Below are 14,171 nucleotides of genomic sequence, written 5' to 3' on the forward strand. Positions count from 1 at the left end.
TACTCTTTAAAATATCCTCTGTGAAAGTAAGACTGAGATGGGAGATGATTTATCTGTGGGCATGTGAATGTGTTTATGTTATAAATCATCCACGTGTCTTCAAGGTTAGAGATGGTGGCACATTAAGAGTTTTCAAGGCCAGCACAGGGAACTCTGTTCAATATTATGTGACAGCCTGGATGGGAGGGGAGTTAGGGGGAGAATGGATACAGGTATATGTATGGCTGAGTCCCTTTGCCGTCCACCTGCAACTATCACAGCTTAACTAAGTTAAGTTGTGATATTAACTGGCTATACTCCAATACAAAATAAAAAGTTTAAAAATAAATTCATCATTTGAAAAAAAAGAATTTTCAAGGCCATGTGAATAAGTGGGGAGGGAGGGTTGGATGAATGTCATTCTAAGCAAGAGTAGTTAACATCCCTAGAGAGATGATCTAAAATACACCATCCAAGACTACCCATGCCGCACGCGGGCCACATCTGATCCAACCATACCTCCGCCATGGGGGCCGCCATGCTGCCCAGCACACAGGACGTGCTCCCTAAATACCCGCTGTAGGAGGCCTTCATTTTCTCAGTGCTGTGCCGCTGCCTGGGACAGGGGCTACCGTGGTCACTGTTTATGCCTCGAAATAGGTGGCAGCGTAGAGAAGATGCAAAAGGAGGCGATAAGTAAAGATCCTCTAAGGAAGACAGATGAGGACAGCAAGTTACAGACACGGGCTTCTGAGTGAATGCCTCAGAGACAGTGTCACGTGCACCTGGGAAGTCGTGCAGCGAGCGATGGTGCCTTCTCAGTCACCACTCCTGCTCCTCTCTTGAACCCTGGAAACCTGTTCTGCCTCAGCCAGAAAGGAATCATGGCTGACAGTGAGGTTTAAGCCCTGCTCAGATAAATCCAACCCCCTCATCCTCTGTCACGCTCTTCTCCTCCTGCCCTCAGTCTTTCCCAGCATCAGAGTCTTTTCCAATGAGTTGGCTGTTTGCATCAGGTGGCCAAAGTATTGGAGCTTCAGCTTCACTGTTTCAGTGGACATGAACTTGGGCAAACTCCGAGAGATGGTAAGGGACAGGGAAGCCTGGTGTCCTGCAGTCCATGGGGTCACAAACAGTCAGACACGACTTGGCGACTGAAGAACAACAGATACATCCATGAATCACAATGGATGTGTTTTTAATCTTTGAGGTGAGGTCAAGGAGACTTGTAACTCCCAGGAAGCTCCTAGGTTTTCTGTTTGGGAACTGAACACTGGCTTTGGCTGTTGAATGTCACCTGGGCAGAGCAGGGATTTCCTTAGTTCACCCGCAGTGTCTTGGTCATGAGGTGTTGGTCACAGAGTACACGTTTTCTCGCAGACACGGTCCTCCTGGAAGTTCTGGACCCATCTCCACAGTGAACCTGCCAGTCCCCTCTGCTGGGCTGAGAGCATCCCGCCCAGCGTCCTATTGGTTCTAGCTGCACAGGGAACACCCCCACTTTACCCACCACCTAGATTCTGCCTCGACATTTTGCCATGTTGGCTCCATCCAGTATCTTCCCAAGATTTGTATCCATCGATCCATTTTATTTCCTTATATACATTTCAAAGTAAGGGTTTCCCTGGTGGCTCAGATGGTAAAGAATCTGCCTGCAGTGTGGGAGACACGGATTCGATCCCTGGGTCGGGAAGATTCCCCTGGAGAAGCAAATGAGGACCCACTCCAGTATTCTTGCCTGGAGAATCCTACAGACAGAAGAGCCTGGTGGGCTACAGTCCAAGGGGCCACAAAGAGTCGGACAGGACTGAGCGACTAACACTTTCACTGTCTCTCATTTCAAAATAAGTCGCAGATATCGGCACGCTTGCTCCCCTGAACACTGCCACATCCATATCTTGACTTATTTTTAGCCTGGTCATCCTGGGTTTTGTTGCTCAAGCAGATGCCCAGGGATGTCACTGAGGGAGGTCTGAGGGTGAGGACCGTCCTGTGTCGGGTGGCTCTGCCCAGAGCTGAGGCCACTGTCCTGCAGCATCAGTGGGGAGGGACTGCTGTGGCCGCCTGTCTCGTCTCCCGTGAGTCCACATGTGACCTTACCCATCCCTTCAGTTTTCCCGTCCTCCATGACCTTGACCTTGTGTGGTCAGGAAGACAGCCTCAGCGCTTGTGGGTGAGGGGGTGGCTGGCCATATACTGCCGGTCGTCCACTCACCCGGTCTTCAGATCTGCTTCGGCATTCTTCCTGGGTGCCCTGGGCTTGCTGCTCTGTTAGTCAGCTTCCCGAGGATCTGGTGTTGTTTAAAGCTGTCACCTCTCCATTCAGATGAGCAGGGGAGAGGTGGTGCAGAGCAGATGGCCGTGTGACCACAGAGATTGGCTGGGACACGGGGCAGGGGGGATGAAAGGAGAGTGTGTGAGTGGACAAGGCAGGCCCCGGACACTAAGGGCCACATCCGCTGGGACATGGACGTGGGAGGAGCAGGGACCGGCAGCAGGCTGCTTGCCCTGGCTGCTCCCTCTTGGCTGAGATAGTGAGAGTCTTCAGGGAGACTGAAGGCAGGGGCTTTGGGGTCAGCAGTGGGGTTGTGATCGTCCCCCTGCCTGCTGGCTGACCCAGGCCCACTGCCGTAGCCTCTCTGGGTCCTTGTTACTGTCGTTTAGTCGCCAAGTTGTGTCAGGCCCTTGTGACCCCATGGACACTTGCTCGGATGACACAGGAGAATGTGTCAGTTCGGAGCTCGATTTGGCCCAGAAGACCCTGGGCTTGTGTGCCCAGTGAAGGCAGTTGGGTTCTGCAGCTCCACCACGGATGCCAGCTCAGGCTCCCCCACCTCCATGATTCTCCCACGGGGGAGGTAGGACCACTACCATGGGGTCATTTAGAAATACATGGAGGTGTGATTCAGGTTCCTCTCTGATGGGGCAGCTCTGACGTTTAGAGAGTTGGACCCAGTGATGCTGAACCTCCTACAATGAACAGGACCATCCTATGTGATGAGTGTCCTGTCCAGAGTAGCACTCTCTTAAAGGAACACTTTGTGAGAGGAGAAGACGTTGCCCTCAAATGTAGCCCCCAAGGCCAGGTGGACAGCCCTGGGAACAGTTCAGACCAAACCTCCTCTGTTTAGTCCCATAGTAAAGTGGGGCTCAGAGCTTCCCAGGTTGCTCAGTGGTAACGAATCCACCTGCCAATGCAGGAGACGCAGGATACTCGGTTCAAAAGATCCCCTGGTGAAGGAAATGGCAACCCACTCCAGTATTCTTGCCTGGAGAATCCCAAGGACAAAGGAGCCTGGCAGACTACAGTCCATGGGGTCGCACAGTTAGACACAACTTAGCGACTAAATAACAATGGAATTGGGGCTCAGTTGCCTCACGCTGTGGTTTAAAGGGTAGACGTGCACAGCCCCAGGGTTCTACCATATAAAGCACAGAAATCGTTGCCATTGCCCCATGCCAGCAACTGCTTGTCCACTCCCTCCATACTCTGTGACTAGGACACGGCTGTCCAGCCTCTGGGCAAAGGCCCGGCCCAGTGACCCCGCTGCCTGCTCTGCACGAAGGGGCCGCCAGGGTCAGGCGACACACCAAGGCTCCCCTCACCACCCACGGTGCCACCTTCAACCCAGTGACACTGCGCTGGCAGGGCCTCTGGCTGGGCTCGAGTCGGCCAGCAGGGCTGGCTGCCCGAGGACAGGCTGGCACTGGAGCCAGAGGCCACAGAACGTGTTTCCAGTGGGGCTCCCAGGCCAAGAGCCTCTGCCCCTTCCCACCACTGTTCCTGCTGGACCTGCCCGGCTGCCCAGCACATTAGCATTTAAATACGTCCAGAATCCCAGAATCATCTTCCCCCGGAGCCCTCTGGAGCCCTCTTCCTGCACTGAATCCATGGGGGAGGGGCCGCTCAAGTCTGCCCCAGTCCTGCACTCCCTTCCCTCCGAATGGCCCTTACTGTATTCACCAGCATCTGTATGTGGCATTAGCTGAGCAGAGGAGACAGGGCGCCTAGCAACCCGGAGGGGGCTGCAAAAGAGGTGGGAAGGAAGTGATTTTCATGTAATTATTCACTCCTACAAAGGCCGTTGTCAGGTACACACTGGAAACACAGCTGTTGTATTATTCTCCTAACCTACTTTTAATCTTTTGAGAATATTTACCCATATAAACAGCCCAGAGAAAGAGCTTAATTTCAGCCCTTTTCTGCCAGGCTGTATGGAGCCCTCAGTGGAGGGCTTTATTTACAGAAGTTGTGTTGTGTGTGTGTATTTGTGTGTCTGTGTGTGGCTGTCCGTCTGAAAGGGAAATGTTAAAGAAAGAAAAGGCTGTGGGTCATCATGGGCCCAAGACGGCCACCGAGCTCTGTCCTGGCAGCGTGGACAGCCAAACGCCACGTGTGCCATCGGGTCTGGCGGTTTGAGCACCGTCTTGGCCTGGTACTGGGCGGGCTGGGGTGGAGGGAAAGCCCCGGGAGCCTGTTTTCATAGCATGTGTATTGGAGAAGTGTTAACCGCCAAGAAGAGGCAGAGTAAGGGAGTTGTATGGTGCTTTTGAACTGTGGTGTTGGAGGAAACTCTTGAGAGTCCCTTGGACTGCAAGGAGATCCAGCCAGTCCATCCTAAAGGAAATCAGTCCTGAATATTCATTGGAAGGACTGATGCTAAAGCTGAAACTCCAATACTTTGGCCACCTGATGCGAAGAACCAACACATTGGAAGAGACCCTGATGCTGGGAAAGATTGAAAGCTGGAGGAGAAGGGGACGACAGAGGATGAGATGGTTGGATGGCATCACTGACATGATGGACATGGGTTTGAGTAAGCTCCGGGAGTTGGAGATGCACAGGGAGGCCTGGCGTGCTGCAGTGCCTGGGGTCGCAGAGTCGAACACGACTGAGCGACTGACTGACTGACTGACTTGGTACCCCGCTGTGTACTTTGCATTCATTGTGTCTTTTGTGGACAAGGGAGTTGGGGCTCAGAGAAGTGAGGTAACATGCAGATAAGTGGCAGCCTGGGTCTACCTGACCCCAGAGCCCAGGCCCTATCCACAAAGCCCCAGGGAGATGGGGAACCAGGCACCTGGGAAGAGCCATCTCGTCTAACGTAGTCTCCTTTGCATGAAGCTTCAGTGCCGTCCCCCCACAGCAGGCTGGGTTACAGAGGTTTGTTTGTCTCTTTAGTGTGTACATCTCTCCAAGGCTAAATAGACAAGAAATGCCCCCTTCCTGGGAGTTAGTTTTTTCTCATGCATAAAAGGGGGATAATCATTGCACCAGACCGCAGCAGTGAGTCTCATGCCTGTGAAGTGTGTGGAACTCCCCACCCTCTCCCCGGCATGTCATCTGTGCTTCTGGAGGTGAAGCTGATGTATGATTGCTGCCTGATTGCTGGCTTCTCTTGCTGGTACTTCCCTGGCAGGTTGGGTCACCACTGGGTTTGTCAGAGACCTTGGAGCATCAATGCGGCAAGCACCACCTCCTCCAGGGTGCAGGGAAGGTCAGACCAGGCCCACCTGCTGGCACCGGCTTTGATCCCAGACAGAAGTGCTGCCCTTATGCTCGGCCGGGTGGCTGTTTGTAGACATGAAAGCGGGTTACTGGGAGAGCTTCTGTCTGCAGCCTGCTCTGCCTTAGACACGGCAGCAAGTCACGTCTGCAGCTCCCGTCCCCTTCCAGCTGCCTGAGCAGCAGGTGCCATGCCCCTCACGGAGCAGAGCCCTCGCCCCTGCTGCCCTGTGCTCCATGCCCCACCTCACGCCATCCTTCGCGCTCCCCTCTCCACCGGATGATGTGTTCCGGAGTATCTGCTTGCCTTTGTTGTCTTTCTCTCCTGCTCTTAAGAGAGGGGAGGGCTTTAGCCCCTGGGACTTCGCCTGGCACATAGTGGACACCCCGCCTTGTGTACTGTGGGCAGAAAAGGGAAGAGAGGCTCTTCTCTCCAGATTTGTGAGGACTGCTGGATCCTGAGAAGGGATGAACATTGACTAAGCAACCTGCTGTCGCTTGGAGCTCACGGCTGGGTTTCTGAGCACGTTTTCTGCACTCTCCGAGAGCCAGGCGCTATGCTGAGTATTTGTTCCACACACATCTCACTGAGGGGCTTCCCCGAGGGCTCAGCAGGTAAAGAATCCTCCTATAATGCAGGAGACATGGATCGATCCCTGATTCGGGAAGATCCCCTGGAGGAGGAAATGGCAACCCACTGCAGTGTTCTTGCCTGGAGAATCCCATGGACAGAGGAGCCTGGTGGGCTACAGTCCATGGGGTCACAAAGAATCGAACATGACTCAACAACTAAGCACGACGCATCTCATTGAATCATCTGTGCTTGAGAGAAAAAGGGAGGGACTCACCACACATGCACCATGACCCTCTCTCCGTCTTCCCAGTCGGGAGGTCCCTTCTCTCCAAGAGGTGAGAGAAAGACGTGAACCGTTCCCCCAAACTTCTAGGAGATTAGACACTCTGTTGATACATGTAAAGGTCAAGGTGGGCAGGCATGTTCCCCCCACACACAGCGGTCTCTAACCTGGCTGTGATGACGCCCTCCCCAGGGCAGGGGCCAGGTCACAGGACGCGGACGATGCCTTGTACACTGTAGAGTGCGGTCCATGGGGACGAGACAGCAGGAAGTACATGCCCAGCTTGACAGTGTGCCTCCTGATCTTGGTAGAGGAGGCTGTGTCCTCATCCGCCCATCCTTCCTTGCTTCTCCCAACTGGGCCCTGGTGGTCCAGTGGGGAGGGAAGGTTACACCCCAGTCTGTTGTTCTTGGCACCTGCTATGCGCCAGGGCTCACTGGAATCAGTCACTCTGAACTGGTTGCCCCAGAGCTAGAGGGCGGGACCACCTCTCTTCCAAAGGGGCCCTGCCCCCCAGATTCCCATGCAAATTTGTTCTCCAGACCTCTGAATGAAGACTGCCCCCAGCTACAGGGCCAGAACGCCCCCCATTCACTGCCGCAGATCATGGGGACTGATCCGGTTCTCAGCGGCTGACCCAGCTTCCTTAGGGTTGGTTTGTTCAGTGGAGGCTGTTTCCCCTTCAGATTGTGTCAAGAACTCAGAAGCCCTTTGGGCTTAGCAGTTCCCTTTGTTGCAGGAGATGCCGGTCAGTCAGTGGGACTCAGTGGCCTGGTCTTCCTTTCATGGAGGAGATGTTGCCTTTGTCCTGTTGACCTCACAGTCACAGAGCTGTGTGAACCCCTGCCGAAAGTCCAGGCCTGCCCAGCACACCAGAATGCCCTGGCTTCTCTCTTCAAAATGTGGAGCCAGGACACCTTGGGTTCAAACCTGACCCTGTCCCTCATTAGCTGCTTGACCATCTATGGGTCCATTTCCTCTTCTCTGAATATGGAGATAACAATACTCCCTAGTGAGATGGTTATGCAAATTATGAGATTGTCCCCAGAGAGCCTCGCATACACAGTAAGGTTTTCAACAAATGGCCACTCAGGATTCCCGCTTCCTAAGGCATCACCAGACTGGTCGATGGATCATGAATGTCCTGTTGGCCTGCTCTGTTGGCCCTACTTTGCCCCCCTTCTGTTAGATCATCGCAGTGGCTTTACAATATTGTGTTGGTTTCTGCCATACATCAATATGAATGAGCCATAGGCATACATAGTCCCATTTCTCCTGAGCCTCCCTGCCTCCTCCCACCCCACCCCACCCCTGTAGGTTGCCACAGAGCACCAGGCTGGAGCTCCCTGCATCTTACAGCAAATTCCCACTGGCTGGCTGTTTCACATACGGTAATGTGTATGTTTCAGCACTGCTCTCAGTTTGTCCCATCCTCTCCTTCCCCCACTGTGTCCACAAGTTTGCTCTCTGTATCTGTGTCTCCATTGCCGTCTCCTGCAAATAGGTTCATAAGTGCCATCTTTCCAGATTCCATGTACATGTGTTAATACAGAATATTTGCTTTTCTCTTTCTGATTTTTATAATGAGGCTCTAGGTTCGTCCGCCTCATTAGCACTAACTCAAGTGTGTTTCTTTTCGTGGCAGAGTAATATTCCATTGTATGTACCACGTTGTATGTATGTACCACAGCTTCTTTATCCATTCATCTGTTGATCAACATCTAGGTTTCTTCCATGTCCTAGATATTGTAGATAGGGAAGCACAGAGTCTTAACCCCTGGACCACCACGAAAGTCCTGCAGAGGCTATACATACGGTGCTTGGTCGAGTGCTGAGCATCCTCACACCATGCTCCTGGGATCTGACTTTGCTTCCCGGTTCAGCAGCAAACCTGTCTTTTGCTTCTTCATAACATTTCCTGGCCTTCCCAAGGAGAAAAGGGAATCCACTGAGGTGGCAAGTGGGGAGACCAAGGCAGAGGAGGACTTTAAAATATACCCATTTCTCTCTCAAATCTTTTTTTTTTAACACTTTTTCCCTACCCTGGGTTGTTTCTTTCAACATTTAAGTATCCTAAAGTTTCTACCATTTGGAAAAAATGCTCTCTGAATGTGTTTACTCTCACGGCTATCCTATCTCCCAACTCCCCTTTCTTGAAAAATGATTTTAATGATTCTTCTTCCCATTTGCCCCTCACCATATCTCAGTCAACTGTGATCTGCTGGCATCCTCCCCCATTGCGCCCAACTCACACACACACACACACACACACACACACACACACACACACACACTTCATGAAATAGCTTCCCCTAAGCTCCTCACTTAGTTCCAAAAACACTAAACCCAAAAGCTCTGTGTTACAGGGGGAAAAAAATGTATGCACTTCTTAGATCAAGAGACAGCATTGTGAACTTTGCTCATAATAAGTATTTGTTGAATGATTTAACAAGCAAGCAAATCCAGGGTAAAGTAACATGGGCTGTGTAATCAAATCCCCAGAAAAGAGGAAATAGTGATAATTTGCCTAGAAAAGGGAGTGTCCTAGAGGGTTCTTCAAATCTGCAAGGTGATTCCACATGGGAGAGGAAGATATGGCCTGGGTGGCCCCAGATTTGGGAACTCAAAAGGTAGATTTCCTCTCATTTTAATAAATGTACTAATGGTCAGCATTCTCTGAAGAGGAAAGGGGCTGTGTCAAAAGTTAGTGAGCTCCCTGTCACTGGCAGCAATCAAGCAGAGACGGTTTTGTCAGAAGTTCCGGAGGAGAGTCCTGTGTTGCGTGGGAACTCGCAGCAGAAGGCGTCTGGAATTCCGGGACTGGTTCGGCGTGCTTCTCCAGAGGCAGGTTTCCCTGGATTCATTTCTGCCACTCTCAGCTGTGTGGTCTTGAGCAAGTTACTCAACCTCTCTGCGCCTCAGTCTCCTCAGTTGTAGAAGGGGCTAATAATAGCAGCTCCTGCATGGCGTTGGTGTGAATATTCAAGTGTAGTAACGCAAACAGGGTTCACAGCAGTGCCTGGCACGTCGGACGTGCTTAGCAAATGTTTGCTAGTATTTGAATTGGTATAAAACTGTATTCCCTTTTTTTAATATAAATTTATTTATTTTAATTGGAGGTTAATTACTTTACAGTATTGTATTGGTTTTGCCATACATCAGCATGCATCCGCCACAGGTGTACACATGTTCCCCATCCTGAACCCCCCTCCCTCCTCCTTCCCCGTACCATCCCTCTGGGTCATCCCAGTGCATCAGCCCCAAGCATCCAGTATCATGCATCGAACGTGGACTGGCGATTCGTTTCATATATGATATCATACATGTTTCAATGCCATTCTCCCAAATCATCCCACCCTCGCCCTCTCCCAGAGTCCAAAAGACTGTTCTATACATCTGTGTCTCTTTTGCTGTCTCGCATACAGGGTTATCGTTACCATCTTTCTAAATTCCATATATATGCGTTAGTATACTGTATTGGTGTTTTTCTTTCTGGCTTGCTTCACTTTCTATAATAGGCTCCAGTTTCATCCACCTCATTAGAACGGATTCAAATGTATTATTTTTAATGGCTGAGTAATACTCCATTGTGTATATGTACCACAGCTTTCTTATCCATTCATCTGCTGATGGACATCTAGGTTGCTTCCATGTCCTGGCTATTATAAACAGTGCTGTGATGAACGTTGGGGTACACGTGTCTCTTTCAATTCTGGTTTCCTCAGTGTGTATGCCCAGCAGTGGGATTAAAAATCTAAATGTAAGATCAGAAACTATAAAACTCCTAGAAGAGAACATAGGCAAAACACTCTCCGACATAAATCACAGCAGGATCCTCTATGACCCACCTCCCAGAATATTGGAAATAAAAGCAAAAATAAACAATTGGGACCTCATTAAACTTAAAAGCTTCTTCACAATAAAACCTTATTCTCTAGATGACACTGGATTCTCAAGCATCAGTCTCATCAGCTGCATTTGAGTTGGAGCTGTGGCGTTTCCTGATGACTTCTAAAGTGGAGCTCAAAGAGAGCCCGAAGGAGTGTTAGACAAATTACCATAATTCCTCTTGCGTGTGTCACGCCATCCCCTGGCAGTTCTGTCAGAGGGACACTTGGAGATTGAGAAAGGAGTTTCCACATGTACCACACAGGAAGCCCCCAAGTAACAGCTCTCTGGAAAAGTGATCAAGAGGTGGTGCCTATCCCCTTTCTTGTCCTTTCACTGTCCCCTGGCTGAGTGCATGGGGCAGAGTGGGAGAAGCCTCCAGACCTGTAGGAAAACTGGGGGCTTCATTGTAACTGGGCCCCCTGGTGAATGCCCCCAACCCCCGCTAGACGCTATAAAACTCTGTGAGTTCAAAGATACCCAAGAGAGCTTCTCTCATGATGGTCTCAGCCATCAGAAGAAAAATTTCTCTTGGCTTCAGTAGTCCTGAGAGGGAAGTTTATTCCCTACTTTGCTGGTGGCGAGACTAAGCCTCCGAGAGGTTAAGTAACTTTTCCAAGCTCACACAGCTGCAGCAGTGTCCTAACACCCAAATTATTGCTGCTTGGTGAACTACTGTCCAAAACCTCCAGAAATTTCTGGATTTAATTAAGGACATTTATATTTAATCATCCTGAGAATAGAACTTCTAAAAACCACGTTCCTGAGATGAGGACATTTGATTGTCTCTTTTTGGAGTCTTTTGTGGGGGTTGGGCGTGGGCGGGGGATTTCAGAGAACGGGGCCACCCCGCCTCCCTACCCCCTGGCCGTGCATCTGACTTCTCTCTCTGCCAACTTCTTTGTGCCATCCTACAGGTCTGGGTAGATGCTGGGACGCAAATCTTCTTCTCCTATGCCATCTGCCTGGGTTGTCTGACCGCTCTGGGAAGTTATAACAATTATAACAACAACTGCTACAGGTGAGCATGTCCCCAGCCCTGCCCACCCGCTCTCCACAGAACCTGGGAGCCCTCCACGCTGCCTGGCTAGTTCCTTGTCATCTCCCCTCACCCTTGCAAGGCTGGGTGAGGGAAACAGGCCTGTCAGAGGAGGAGAGGCAGGGTGCCAGCCATCCAGGTAGGGCAGGGGAGGACCCTGGGCGATCTGATAGCCTCTCCCAGCCCAGAGTCTAAGAGTGGTCCATCAGAGGAGCTCAGAGAATGACAAACGTGATCAGAGCAATTTCCAGGCTTCAGAGGGAGTCCATGCCAGGAATTGTATTCAGGCCTCCATCCCACCCTCTCCAGCAGAGCTTTATCCCAGGGCAGATAAGGGTTTGGCCCAAGGTCACACTAAGGTCACACAGCTAGTTGAACCCAGGTCTTCCAAAACTGAGGGCCTTCTTCTGCTTTCTGGTCAGGAATTTCTTTCCTGCTTCCTTTCGCTTGACTGTAGGGTCCTGTCCAGTCTGACCTGGAGTGGCCAGTGCCCTGCTGCCTTTTTCTTAATGGCCCTTCCTCCCCACCCCCAGCCTCCTGCAACTGCTGCACCCGGTGTGGAGAGGGGACCCACGCTGGGGGTGAGCCCGGGCTGAGTGACCCTGGCTGCCTGGTCCTCATGCCTGCAGCCTGGATTCTGCCCTGAGGCTGAGACCACAGAAGTCCAAGGACTTGCCCAAGGTCAGCCAAAAGTGTCTGGCAGAAGTGGACTTGGCACGTTGGTCTCTAACCATAGGCCAGTGGCTTGTTTGCTGAGGTCTCTACACCTCTGATTCCATGTCTGTCACAGACACAGATGGTGAATATGCAGGGCTGGGCAGATGGCACATCTCTGCCCCCAAGATCAAGAGCTCCTCATTGTAATGTGAAAACTCGCAGACTCATGGCGATGATGCTGTCCCTCAACACAGATTCACTGGAAAAGGAAGGATTTTTCAGCAAATGTTTCTGAGCTAGGATAAGTATTTTGGTAGAAATAGTTAGGATGGAGCCTAATACTTTGTCCCACATATGCACCATAGTAAGTACAGGAAAACTAAAGAGTTAAATACTTTTTTAAAAAAGGAAACCATCCTAAAATGAGGAGTAAAATACTGTTTTCATAATGAAAAAGATATGGAAACACCCAAAATGATTAGGTCAGGAACGGAGATGACACACTGATTCACATAAATATCTAGAACTTCAAATTTTCTAGAAAGACATAAGAAACTATTAAAGAGCCACCTCTGAAGAGAAGCATTGAGATGGAATGATGGACTTTTTCTACTTGTACTTTCCCATACAATTTAAATGTTTTGTCTTGTCTTTACTCTTGAGTACATATAGATTTTATAATCCTTAAAAAGTCACATTAATACAAAGGTTATCTATATACATTCTGCATAACATCTCCAGACAAAATATGAAAATCATCTACAAAATTAAAGGACATAATAACATGCAATTCAGTTCAGTTCAGTTACTCAGTTGCGTCTGGCTCTTTGCGACCCCATGGACTGCAGCACACCCAGCTTCCCTGTACATCACCAGCCCGCAAAGCTTGCTCAAAGTCATGTTCCATCAAGTCATCACTTGATGGCATCAAGTGATGCCATCCAACCATCTCATCCTCTGTCGTCCCCTTCTCCTCCTGCCTTCAATCTTTCCCAATATCAGGATCTTTTCCAATGAGTCAGTTCTTCACATCAGCCTGGAGTACTGGGGCTTCAGCTTCAGCATCCGTCCTTCCAGTGAATATTCAGGACTGATTTCCTTTAGGATGGACTGGTTTGATCTGCTTGCAGTCCAAGGGACTCTCAAGAGTCTTCTCCAACACCACAGTTCAAAAGTCTCAATTCTTCAGCGCTCAGCTTTCTTTATAGTCCAACTCTCACCTCCATACGTGACTACTGGAAAAACCATAGCTTTGATTATGTTTGCCTTTGTTGGCAAAGTACTGTCTCTGCTTTTTAACATGCTGTCTAGGTTTGTTGTAGCTTTTCTGCCAAGGAGCAAGCGTCTTTTCATTTCATGGCTGCAGTTACTACTGCAGTGATTTTGGAGCCCAAGAAAATAAAGTCTCACTGTTTCCATTGTTTCCCCGTCTATTTGTTGTGAAGTTATGGGACTGGATATGCCATGATCTTAGTTTTCTGAATGTTGAGTTTTAAGCCATTTTTTTTTCACACTTCTCTTTCCCTTTCATCAAGAGGCTTTTTAGTTCCTCTTCGCTTTCTGTCATAACAGTGGTGCCTCTGCATATCTGAGGTTATTGATATTTCTCCTGGCAGTCTTGATGCCAGGTTGTGCTTCTTCTAGCCTGGCATTTCACATGAGGTACTCTTCATATAAGTTAAATAAGCAAGGTGACAATATATACCTTAACCTACTCCTTTCCCTATTTGGAACCAGTCTGTGTTCCATGTCTGGTTCTAACTGTTGCTTCGTGATCTGTATACAGGTTTCTCAGGAGGCAGGTCAGGCAGTCTGGTATTCCCACCTCTTTAAGAATTTTCCACAGTTTGTTTTGATCCACACAGTCAAAGGCTTTGGCGTAGTCAATGAAGCAGAAGTAGATGTTTTTCTGGAATCCTCTTGCTTTTGCTATGATCCAGTGGATATTGGCAATTTGATCTCTGGTTCCTCTGCCATTTCTAAATCCAGCTTGAAAATCTGGAAGTCCTTGGTTCACATACTGTTGAAGCCTTGCTTGAGAGTTTTGAGCATTGTTTTGCTAGCATGTGAGATGAGTGCAGTTGTGAGGTAGTTTGAACATTCTTTGGCATTGCTTTTGAGATTAGAATGAAAACTGACCTTTTCCAGTCCTGTGGTCACTGCTGAGTTTTCCAAGTTTGCTGGCATATTGAGTGCAGCACTTTCACAGCATCTTTTAGGATTTGACATAGTGTAGCTGGAATTC

At 49.7% G+C, this 14,171-nt stretch overlaps 1 protein-coding gene across 1 annotated transcript in view; it reads left to right on the top strand.

The window, feature by feature from the left end:
• Positions 1-14,171, top strand: part of SLC6A11 (solute carrier family 6 member 11) — a 123,585-nt gene that overhangs the window by 81,206 nt on the left and 28,208 nt on the right. The window contains exon 7 of the mRNA XM_068982886.1: positions 11,148-11,251. Within this exon, the coding sequence (XP_068838987.1) occupies positions 11,148-11,251 (104 nt within the window). The remainder of the gene's footprint in view (positions 1-11,147; positions 11,252-14,171) is intronic.

Source organism: Capricornis sumatraensis, chromosome 10 (genome assembly GCF_032405125.1).
Source record: "Capricornis sumatraensis isolate serow.1 chromosome 10, serow.2, whole genome shotgun sequence".
NCBI classification, from domain to species: domain Eukaryota; kingdom Metazoa; phylum Chordata; class Mammalia; order Artiodactyla; family Bovidae; genus Capricornis; species Capricornis sumatraensis.